The sequence below is a fragment of the Rhipicephalus sanguineus genome, chromosome 2, assembly GCF_013339695.2.
Source record: "Rhipicephalus sanguineus isolate Rsan-2018 chromosome 2, BIME_Rsan_1.4, whole genome shotgun sequence".
Taxonomy (NCBI): domain Eukaryota; kingdom Metazoa; phylum Arthropoda; class Arachnida; order Ixodida; family Ixodidae; genus Rhipicephalus; species Rhipicephalus sanguineus.
In genome coordinates, this window is record NC_051177.1 from 48,869,672 (window position 1) to 48,882,328 (window position 12,657).

General features: G+C 46.6%; 1 protein-coding gene across 1 annotated transcript in view; it reads left to right on the plus strand.

Moving 5' to 3' along the window:
- Window positions 1–4,604: 4,604 nt before the first annotated feature.
- LOC125757341 (uncharacterized) overlaps window positions 4,605–12,657 on the plus strand; it is a 48,130-nt gene continuing 40,077 nt past the window's right edge. The window contains exons 1-5 of the mRNA XM_049412827.1: window positions 4,605–4,942; window positions 4,974–5,652; window positions 6,136–6,235; window positions 6,866–7,050; window positions 7,681–7,920. Of these exons, the coding sequence (XP_049268784.1) occupies window positions 5,071–5,652; window positions 6,136–6,235; window positions 6,866–7,050; window positions 7,681–7,920 (1,107 nt within the window). The 5' untranslated portion in view covers window positions 4,605–4,942; window positions 4,974–5,070. The remainder of the gene's footprint in view (window positions 4,943–4,973; window positions 5,653–6,135; window positions 6,236–6,865; window positions 7,051–7,680; window positions 7,921–12,657) is intronic.

Here is a 12,657-nt window from a genome sequence, read left to right on the forward strand (position 1 = left end):
GCGCTGTAATTAAATACGCATCTTTACCGACCAGCCCAACTATCTTCAGTTTAGTAAATAAAGCGTTTTTTATGTCTCCTTTTCAACGTTCGTTGTTTGGTGCGACTTTTCAGTCAATCCCACACCGGTAATGTGCATTTCACGTCCAGTTCCGTTCGGTTCAGTTCAGTTTATTTACTACCTTAAAGGGGCCGACAACTGCCCAGAACATGAAATGAGATGACTCCACTGATGGAAAGATTGTCCGTCGCATTGACTCAAGCAAACCCTATTTCTTTCGTGAGAGGTGAATTTGTTTTTATTTCTTAATTGAAAGTCGCGGAAAATGGCCTGTGGCGCCTCTGGCGCCAAAAACATGAACGATCCGATGTACCCGGCCACGTGGAGGTTGATTGCTGTACACGGTCGACGTTTTTTTTTTTGTTAGTATTGAAATATTGTTCGTTTCTTTATATTAAAAAGCATTACTCCATAAAAATGTACATATAGGCCTACGTTAGTAGTATGCATTAAAGTGGCGCTGCCTTCGCCTGACGTAGTGATCCCATGCTCGTCAGCGCGTCTTGAGCGCGTCTTGATCACATAAGGGTTGCGTTTACAATTTTTCACATTGTTTACACATTAGTTAATTTCATATTGATTAATTACATCATGTTGAAACAAGGACGGGCTGGTAATGGCGGCAATGTCAGCAGGAAAGCCTTTCCAGTCTTTGGCAGTTCGTGGAATGAACGAGGCAGAGAAGTGAGTAGTTTGGGTACGTGGGCGTGCGACCTGCTGCGACTGACAGGTGTGGTGACAATTGCGTGCAGCGGGTACGATGGATGGTACGATGTATGCAACAAATAAGTCACGTTTACATCTAACGTCAAATCGGCGGTGCTTCCTAGGCGAAAAGATTACCTCAGGCTTCTTGTGTACAGCATTGCATTTATCTACCCAGTCGGTGCAACTTATATCCGGCGTGCCGATCCTGCGGATAAGTACCAAGACGAAATGGACCGAGACAGTTATAACGCGTGTGACGTGATTCGTGAGCTCGGACTCTCAGCGGCTAGTCGTCCTGCCTGGAAGGTATATACGTAATCGCAATGGTTGGGAAATTCTTGCAGGATATGATCGCTTCTGTAAGCCCAATAAACAGCATACCATAATCACCATATGTCGATTCCCCAGTAATGAGAAAATCATCGTACAGGGAATGTCGTTTGCAGCAGCGTTTCGGCAAGAAGGCCTGTCGTTGCCAGGGCAACAAGTCTACTTGTCGAAACTATGGCGCCGGTTACATTTTTTGTTCACGAATCTTCGCTTCTAGCCTCGATCTTTTCCCGAAATTATTTCTTTATTATAAAGCATAAATATATAAATATCAATGGCAAAGTCGGTTAACAAATATTCACCGGCTGTAGCAAACAGACGAATACAAAAAAGAATAGGTTGACGCGCATTAACACTTAGTTGAGATACAAGTTCAAACTATCTTATTGTGTGTGAGGACGCACAAAGTTAGCAATATAGCGCAGTCACTTGCACTTCACTTGCACTTCACTTGCACTTCACTTGCACTCGCTTGTGGACTCTCCGCAATACATGTATACACGAGGTTACAACGCAAATTGCAACAAGATTAATGTCAAGGGCATCTTCCACGCACCACGAACTGCCGTATAAACTGCTCTAATATGTTTTCGCAATTCTTGACTCTTGCGGAATTTTTTTTTCATGCATTAAAAGCGCGCTTCCGCAGAGTGAATGTTCTGTTTGGCCGCACTAGTTTTTGCAGAGAGAGAGCGCTCTTTTGTCACGAGCTCTCAGCTTACTTCTTTGTCTCTTCAATGAGAAGCAAGGACACTACTTTCTGTTTGTATTCCCCAGGTGGGGACCTTCTGCCTAACTTTGTTTCCCTTTGATGAGCGCGAGTTAGCTCAAATGTGCGCTTTGTTAAGTTTCTTTTCTTGCGATCTAGCTGATATGTGCCCCTATATATGTTGACGAGTGTCAGTCGCACGACTGCATGCTGTCGCCGGTTCCATTGTGCAGAACCTGTCAATCTGCTTTCATACTTTAGCACGGGCAGCTTTTGTCCACAGCCTTCCCGCAAATGTGTATGCGAATGACATGCTACCTTACTGCATTTAAAAGAAATGTGAAGGTACGCTGCCTTCGAATAGGCATCTTAAAATTCACGGCATCTCTACTCCGCGGAAAAATAAAGAAAAAATAAAATACGTAAAATATAAAGACGACGATTGTCGCCCTTATGGCACAACGCTCCCATTATTCCTTTGTCTTGTTTACATAGAATCCCCGTTTTTCGAGCTCCGTACGGTCGAACATTGTATTCTAGAACGCGCTGCCTCATATCGGCTCGCGCAACCTAAATGCCGTTGATGCTCGTGAAATGAGAGGTTTGGAATGCAGAGGGGCCCGGTGCATCACTTCATGCTTCATGTGAGCACAAGCTACCTGCACGCTGAGCTCGCTGACCCCTTTTGGGCCCTCTACGAGGCTTTCGGCAACGCTGCAAGCGCATTACGAACAACATTTGCGAATGCGCTGAAAATACAAGCGGCGCCCTCACAGCAACAGTCGCTTATCGGCAGGCGGCAGGCGGGTCGGCATAACGCCATCGACTGCGTTCTCGAGTGCGCACGTTATTTGTACCTTTACACGGGAACCAGCCAATCGTGTCCGCTCTCTTCATCCGTAAACTACATTCTGACGGCTGCGTGGCACTACCCTCGAATCTAACAACGCTTGAACTGCGCTGATCCGCAATACAGGGCTTCGCGTACATGTGTTCGCGCGGGAGCGTATAGAGGCTGGCGAAGGATCGCCCTTTGGGAACTATGATTAGGCTTTGGGGATTCTTAACAAGGTGATCATGGTGAGTGGCGCGGAAGTGTTGAGACGATTCACTTGTTGTTTCGGAAGACAGCGGCGTATCATGCGACGTAAATCGTTTTCCAACAAGTTTCGTCCCTCTTCACGGTTAACCACTTAAAAATATTTATATTTGGTTCTAGTTAGGTGGGACACCCTGCATATATATTATTGATACGCAGTGTGTACTGTACGCTGCAGTTGATTCAGCTGAAGTAAAAGAAACCTGTAGTATTCGCGGCTTCTGTTTTCTTACCGCGAACAAGCCAGAGCGAGAAGAGAGACTCCTTACAGCAGAGCAAGAGAGTGGGACGAAAGTGTCCCCACTTTACCGGCGTTGTTCTTTCGATAGTACACGGAGGGACTTCTTATTCCCTGCACAGCACCACACCCAGGTTTACAAGGTGGTCCTTCGCTTCCTTGAGGACGCTGGACTGGCCAACCGGCTATAGTAGCCGCCCGCCGCGTCCTCGGTCATGGACAGCGCTCCTCCTCTCCTCTCCTCCCTCTTATCATCTTTATCCCCCTTTCCCCTACAGGCGCTGAGCCGTGCTCCCAATTAGGGTTGCATAAGTTGCGCCTTTTCCTTCCCTCAACCTCTCCTCCTCCTCCTCCTTCCTTCGATAGTCCCATGGCAGAGCGTTGCATAGGAAATCCGATGTTATTCGGATCTGCGAGCTGCCGGCTCAGACACTGCTTACTGCTGGGATGATGCGGGAGCGGCTCTCAACACGACAGGCGTCCCTTGAAGGAGACGAATTTCCCCCCGGCGGGAAAGATATATTTGTCTTACACGAAGCTTAGAAATAAGCCCTGGATCCACACGAATCACCGGAAGTAAACTCTAGTTTCTTGGTTGTCTCGCTGTAGGTATAATTCTTGCCACAAGACTTAAGTCTACCTATCTGCTTTAACACACTAAACATAAAGAAACACAGTAGCTGCATGACTCAGACACTCATCTCACATAAATTCCAGGCATATATATATATATATATATATATATATATATATATATATATATATATATATATATATATATATATATATATATATATATATATATATATATATTTCTCGAACGAATGTACATACATTCGTTCGAGAAACGTTCGAAAGTCTGTGGGCTGAAGCGAATGTTCCTGAACCTGTAGAGCGGATTCTGGAGAAGAACGTCTATTAAATTTAGAGTCTGGTTGATAGACGGTTGATAGCATCGTAGCTTCGTAGCTTACGCTGAGCGCATACGAGGAGCTGCGTCGAGAACATCTATTAAATTTAGAATCGGCATCTGTAGCACGGCTGGGTGTGCAGCCGTCACCTAACACCTGTAATCACGTGACATGTTACGTCACGCTTCTCTTTATATAGCTCTAACCAAACGGCAATAAAGTTGTTCTTCACCCGACTGCCGGCCTCGCTACATGGTGGCAGCGAAACCCAGCGGATGCGTCGATGGCGTCCGCACTACTACCGCCCCCGAAGCCCATGGAGATGTCACAGGACCCTTGGGTTGCCTGGAAAACTTGGAAAAGTGAGTTTCTGCTCTTTTCCACCGCTACAAGATTGAACGATCAGCCAAAGGATGTTCAAGCAGCCACGTTGCTAGTCACCATAGGCGAAGAAGCTCGAAAGGCACACAGTACCTTCAAGTTCGAGGAGGCGGAAGACAGAAATGAAGACAGAAAAGTTCTAATTAAGAAATTTAAGGAGCACTACAGGCCCGCAACCAACTTAACATTTCAAGAATTTCTATTTGGTTCAAGAAACCAAAAGGCAGGCGAAACGTTTAACGAGTGGCTAACAGAACTGCGTGTGTTAGCGAAGAACTGTGAATTTGGGAATCTTGAAGACCGCATGTTGCGCAGCCGAATCATTTTGGGCACAACGGATAAGAGCCTGCAGCAAAGGCTGATAGCCGAAAACCCGACGTACGAAAAGACTGTCGACATATGCCGTGGGCATGAACAAGGCAAAGAGCATTTTCGAGAGATAAGTGGAGCAACAGGATCCAGTGAAGGCACCTTTGTAAACGCAGTCGCAAGAGAAAAAAATGTTTGTTACAAATGTGGGGCTCAAATGCATCGCAGTGACATGTGTCCAGCAAGAGGAAAAACCTGCCGAAAGTGCGGACGGCTGAACCATTTCGCTATAGTATGCAGGTAGCCGCGGAACGTCAGCCAACAAATGCGAGAGCTACGAGCAGAAGACACAGATTTTTTTTTACAAACGTTGACTGTCGGTGCAATAGCTACTGATGACTGGAGCGCAACTGTGTACATTGAGGGCCATCCCATCACATGCAAGCTAGATACTGGCGCCAACTGTTGTGTCATTTCAAGAAGCGATGTTGCAAAACTGCCAGATAAACGTCAGCAAGCTTGCAATGTTAAGCTCACAGCATTTTTTGGGCACACAACAGCCGCGCATGCGCAAGTTCACTTGACACTTTCGGCCAATGCCAGAACCAAAGAACAAATGTTTTTTATTGTCGAAGAAGACGTCCCTGCCACTTTGAGTGGTGCAGCAGCTGAAAGTCTTGGCTTCATCTACCGTATGCGAGACATACAGCAAGAACTCTACCCGCCAGTGCAACCTTTTGCAGACGTCTTCGAAGGACTCGGGCAGCTAAAAGACTTCGAGTACGACATGAAGCTCAAGCCAGGCGCAGTGGGCGTCGTCGTTCCAGCGAGGAGAGTCCCCGTGGCTCTTCAGGACAAGGTCAAGGCCGAGCTGCAGCGCATGGAAACCCAAGGCGTCATAACAAAGGTAACGGAGCCAACCGAGTGGTCTAGCCATATGGTTACAGTCGTTAAGAAGGACAAGGTTAGAATTTGCCTGGATCCTACGGCGCTAAACAAAGTGCTGCTGCGGGAACGTTACCCAATGCCGACCCTAGAAGACGCAGCCTCACAGATATCTGGTGCCAGGTACTTCTCAACACTCGACGCAGCGTCAGGTTTCTGGCAAATTAAGCTAACAGAATCAAGCTCAAAACTCTGCACGATGAGCACGCCGTATGGGCGCTATCGGTTTCTTCGAATGCCCTTCGGCATCGCGTCAGCTCCAGAAATCTTTCAAGCAGCTATGCATCGCATTCTGGAAGGCTTGCCGTGCGTAGTCGTGATAATGGACGACATACTGCTTTGGGGCCGCACAAAAGAGGAGCACGACCACAACCTGTCACTTTTGTTATTACGCTGTCGCGAAAACAACCTCAAGCTTAATCTAAAGAAATGCACTTTTTTGCAGCCTGAAGTCCGCTACCTCGGGCACATTCTTAGCACTGAAGGCCTCCGCCTGGACCCAGGTCGAGTGAAGGACATACTGGAAATGGAAGAGCCAAAGAATTGTAAGGAACTCCAAGTCTTTTTAGGCATGATGAATCATGTACAACGTTTCATTCCTAACATGTCCGACGTGACTGCCCCCCTAAGAACATTGTTGCACAAAGACATTGCGTGGGTTTGGACTGACGCTCAGCAACGGGGTTATGAAACGTTGCGTGAAAGCTTAGCAAATGCACCAGTTCTTGCTTTCTTCGACGCAAATAAGCCAGTCGTCCTATCAGTTGATGCCAGTCAAATGGGCGTTGGCGCTGTGCTTATTCAAGACGGCCGTCCCGTCGCATTCTCGTCACGTTCACTAACAGAGGCACAGCAGCGCTATGCTCAAATTGAAAAGGAAACATTAGCCATTGTGCATGGTTGCGTCAAGTTTCATGATTATATCTTCGGCCAAGAAACTGTGCTTGTTGAGACCGATCACCGCCCGTTGGTGCCGATATTCAGCAAACCACTTCATCAATGTCCACTTCGCCTGCAGCGCATGCGTTTGACTTTGCAGCGATATCCCATTAACTTGATCTACAAGCCAGGGAAAGAGCTTTTTCTAGCTGACGCCTTATCTAGGTTTCCCAGCAAACAGCTCATGCAAGAAGAAACGGAGCAATTTCACGTGAATGTGCTTCAATACATTTCAGCTTCGCAGCAGCGCCTGAGGGACCTTCGTGCGGCAACGAATGACGATCCTGCCCTGGTCAAGCTTCGAGGTTACGCCGAAACAAGCTGGCCTGAAAAGAGAGAGGTGCCCGAAAGTGTTCGTCAGTACTGGTCCTACAAAGAGGAACTGCACACACAGGATGGTCTTGTTTTTCGCAGCAACAAGGTAGTTATACCAACTTCACAGAAACACGGAATTATGTTGCTGCTACATGCTGCGCACCCGGGAGTTGAAAAGATGAAGGCGCGGGCTAGAGACATCATGTACTGGCCAAATATGTCGCGCGAGATAGAGCAATTTTGCAAAAACTGCAGGGTCTGTCAGAAGTATCAACCGCGGAATGCCAAAATGCCTCTTCATAGCCACGACATCCCAAAGCTTCCCTGGGAATTTGTTGGCATGGACCTGTTTTTCCATGAGGGCCGGGAATTTGCCATAATGGTAGACTACTATTCTTTCTTTTTTGAAATCCGTGAACTCCGGCAGAGCACTGCTAGTGCTCTGACATTATGGTGCACAGAATTGTTCGCCACACATGGCTTACCGTTGCAGCTCTGCAGTGATAACGGCCCGCAATTCAATAGCCAGCTTTTCAAAGAGTTCCTGCAACAACTAGGCGTTACCCATATTACGACAAGCCCTTATCATCCCCGCTCCAATGGTATGACTGAAAGAGCCGTACAAGAGGCAAAAAAGCTTCTAAAGAAATGTTCACGCAGCAGGGTTGATTTTTATATGGCGTTGCTAGAATGGCGCAACATCCCCAGAGATGATGTTCTGAGGTCCCCTGTGCAGAGACTCATGGGACGGCAGACCAGGACCCTATTGCCTGTACCAACCAGCCACCTGGAACCAGAGGCAGTTCCAAGCAAAGCCGTTCACAGCAGGCTCCAGGAGATCCGTCAAAGCCAGAAGGTGTATTACAACCGTGGAACAAACGATCTACCGCCCCTTTCTCCAGGCCAGCCAGTGTCCACATACCCTCCAGCGAACGTGGTCGCCTGCGGTACTTCTAAGGCCAGCAAACACGCCCCGGTCAGCAATCATAAGAACAGAAGATGGTCGAGAATTCAGGCGCACTAGAGAACACCTGAGGGAGAGGACGACGCACAGCGACGATGGCCCCAGAGAAGACCACTTTCCTCAAGAGCTACGCCGAAGCACCAGAACTCGCCACCAGCCCTGTCGATACCCGCAGCCGGAAAGGCATAATTAATTTGTTCCCAATTGAAGGAAGATGTAGCACGGCTGGGTGTGCAGCCGTCACCTAACACCTGTAATCACGTGACATGTTACGTCACGCTTCTCTTTATATAGCTCTAACCAAACGGCAATAAAGTTGTTCTTCACCCGACTGCCGGCCTCGCTACAGCATCCTTGAAACGGAGCGTCCTAGCACGAGGCCGTTTATTTTTTTCTTTTTCTTTTTTTCCCATGGAGACGAAACCGTTGGAGGATGATGCCGAGCTTGGGCGAAGCTCCTGAAGCAATCATGGTCTCGGGATCCGCTTCTCGTTGAGCCCGTTTCGCAGCGGCGTCCTTGGCGGGCACCGTCTCGGGATCCGCCTGGCTGCCGCCAAGCGAGCGCCCGCCGCCGCGCATCGTCCATGCTCCACCAACGATCCGACACGTACGGCGACGATCCAGGAGAATGAGAGAGGCGCTCGCTCCCCGCGCATCCCCGCGCAGCCCGCGCAGCAGCTAATCGGAGAGGATGGATGGATGCTATGCCTTTACAACGGGGCAGTGACATGTCTGCCACCAGGCTCGATGAAAAAAAAAAGAAAAAAAATTCGGCAGATCCCACGCACTGTGGGAATCGATGTAATGCGAAGCAGCCAGCAAAGAGCTGCATACATCGCCTTGTTTGTATTTGAGCCAAATGAAATCATTCATGCCATGGCATCTAGTCCACCATATATCGCATGTTTGCCATGCACGCATGCATGCACAATCTAGTGTACACCATGCCAATGAAACGCATATTCTGGTATATAAATGCATGACCTGTCGTTTATGTTCATCACGCACTCGTGTCATGCCATACCAATTTTGGTATATATCACGTTAACAAAACGGCCGGAAGCGCACCATGACAGTGGCATGTAAATCATACCGTACATGACATGCATAACATGATTCGCATGTTAAGACCTCTCATTTATGTTCGTCATACAGTCACATCGCGCAATACCAATTTTGGTGTATATCAAAGGAGCAAAGTGGCCGCGAGTGCACCATGAGTAGAGCATGTAAATCATGCCATACACGACATGACTATTACGGTTTTTCATGTTACCACCTGTCACTAATGTTCATCATACAGTCACATCGCGCAATGCCAGTTTCGGTGTATATCAAGCTATCGAAACGTCCGCGAATGCACCATGAGCGTGGCATGTAAGTCATGACATACATGACATGCATGTCACAGTTTTCATGTTACCACCTGTTATTCATGTTCTTCATACTGTCACATCGCGCAATACCAATTTTGGTGCATATCAATCTAGCGAAACGGCCACGAGTGCGCCATGAGCATGGCATGTAAATCATGACGTACATTTCATGCATGTCATGATTATCATGTTACCACCTTTCATTTACGTTCGTCATACAGTGGCGTCGCGCAATATCAATTTTGGTGTATACCAAGCTAGCGAAACTGCCGGGAATGCACAATGAGCGCGGCATGTAAATCATGACATACATAAGCTGCATGTCATGATTTCCAAGTTACCACCTCTCATTTACGTTCGTCATGCAGTCGCGTCGCGCAATACCAATTTTGGTGTGTCAAGCAAGCGAAACGGCATAAGTGCGTCATGAGCATGCCATGTAAATCATGTCGTGCATGTCATGCATGTCATGATTTTCATGTTACCACGTCTCATTTACCGTCGTCGTACAGTCGCTTCGCGCAATAGCAATTTTGGTGTACATCGAGCTAGCGAAGCGACCGCGAATGCATCATGAGCGCGGCAATTAAATCGTGACATACATGACATGCATGTCATGGTTTTCATCTTACCAACTGTCATTCATGTTCTTCATACAGTCATATCGCGCAATACCAAATTTGGTGTATATCAATCTACTGAAACTGCCGCTAGCGCATCATGAGCGTGGCATGTAAATCAGGTCGCACATGATTTGCATGTCATGATTTTTATGTTACCACGTCTCATTTACGTTCGTCATACAGTCGTGTCGCGTAACGCCAATTTTGGTGTATATCACGCAAGCGAAAGGGACGCAAATGCACCATTAGCGTGGCATGTAAATCATGACATACATGTCATGGATGTCATGGTTTTCATGCTACCACCTGTTATTCATGTTCTTCATAAAGTCACATCGCACAATACCAATTTTGGCGTATATCAATCTAGCGAAACGGCCGCGAGTGCGCCATGAGCGTGGCATGTAAATCATGTCATACATGACATGCATATCATGGTTTTCATGTTACCACGTGTCAGTTATGTTCGTCCTACAGAAATGTCTCGTCATACCAGTTTTCGCATGTATCCCTTCATTTAAACGGCCGCGAGCGCCCCGAGACCATGTCATGTAAATCATGCTGCACATGACATGCGCGTCATGATTTGCATGGTAGGACCTGTGATTATGTTCGTCATGAACTCTTGTCACGCCGTACCAATTTTGGTAAATATGAAATTAACGGAACGGCCGCAAGAGCCCAAAGGCCGTGGAATGTAAATCATGCTGTTCATGACATGCGTGTCATGATTTTCATGATATGACCTGTCATTTATGTTTGTGATAAGGCTATGTTATGACACACCAATTTTGGTATACATCCGATTAACGGAACGGCCAGGGAGCCCAAAGGCCGTGGAATGTAAATCATGCTGTTCATGACATGCGTATCATGTTTTTCATGATATGACCTATCATTTATGTTCGTAATAAGGCCATGTTATGACACACCAATTTTGGTATACATCCGATTAACGAAACGGCCAGGAGAGCACAAAGTCGTAGGCGGCTAGATAGATAGATAGATAGATAGATAGATAGATAGATAGATAGATAGATAGATAGATAGATAGATAGATAGATAGATAGATAGATAGATAGATAGATAGATAGATAGATAGATAGATAGATAGATAGATAGATAGATAGATACGCTCAAAGTCGCAGAAGTTCGCTAAGAAATGCTTCGCATTTAAAAACTTCCTTGTTTCATGTTGGCCTAATACCTTATCTACATTGATTAAATCTATGTTATTATACAAAAAAGAGAGAAATTCACGGTCCATCTCTCTGCCTCTTAAGGCAGAATGGCCTTATTTTTCCCCATAATTTATTTTTGTACTTTACCTCTACTTTTCTGCCACCAATAATCTAACCGTCTCTTACATATTTCTATCGCGGACGTGTTCAGCTTTCCATTGTTGTCCCTAAAATCCAAGGCTTCATGTAGACTCGTGCCCACACGTATACCTGGGTGAATATCGCCACATTCAATCAGTACATGTTCCATCATTTCCTTAGTTCCCCCGCAGCATGTACATTGTTCTTCTTCGTTGCTGAATCTCGCTTTATAACTACGCGTTCTAAGGCAGCCCGACCTTGCTTCAAACAGTAAAGCGCTTCCCCTTGAATTATCATAAACCCTTTCCCTCCTTATTTCGTTTTTTCCCTTTTGGTAGTTACTCAGAACCGGCTTCTTTTCCATCGCTGCCATCCAATAAGTCCTCTCCGCCTCTCTGACCTTCCGCTTAATGCTCCTTGTTGCCATATCGCCCGCACTGCTAGCCGTATATTTTTACTGGTGAGCCTCTTAGTTCTTTTTCTCCACTGCGTGTCAACGCTTTTTCTATACAAATACCTGAAAACCTTCTCTGCCCATCTACTCTTCTTCGTTTTCCTCAGCCTCTCTTCGAATCTCATTTTGCTCTGAGCTTCTCTCACTTCAAAGCCTGTCCATTCCATATCACCCTTTACAGCCTCATTTGTCCTCTTCCCGTGAGCGCCCAACTCGAGGCGGCCCACCGTCCTTTGATTTACATCCATTCCTGATTGTACCTCTGGCTTTACGCACAGCACTGAATTCCCAAATGTAAGCCCCGGGACCATCACACCCTTCCACAGCCCTCGAAGCACCTCGTACCTATTGTATCCCCATAAAGCTCTGTGCTTCATAATTGCAGCATCCCTCTTTCCCTTTGCTACCGATGCTTTCTCTTGTACCTCCATATATCTATCCCCCTCATTTACCCATACTCCGAGGTACTTGTACTCGCATACCCTCAGTATTTTTTGGCCCTGTATTAAAACCGCATGGTCTTCGTGATCATTGAATACCATCAATCCACATTTTGTTGCACTAAATCCTAGTCCTAGAGCCTCACATTCCCTTCCGCATATATCTGCCAGTCGCTGTATATCATCTTGACTGTCCGCAAATAAGACAATATCATCAGCATAAAATAGACCTGGAAGCTTCTGCTCAACTATCGTGCCGACCTGTTTGTGTGACAAATTAAATCCAATGTTGCTACCTTCTAGCGCTTTTTCCATCCTCACCATGTACAGCATGAATAACAGTGGGGACAAAGGACATCCCTGTCTCAGCCCCTTGCTAATTTCAACGCTGTCCTTGCTACTTATTCCTTCCCATTCTATACAAACTATATTTTCTCGGTATATTTTCCTCAAAAGCTGTATACTGCCGTCCCCTATGCCCACTTCTTTCAATATATCCCACAAAATTTCCTGATTAACGTTGTCATACGCCCC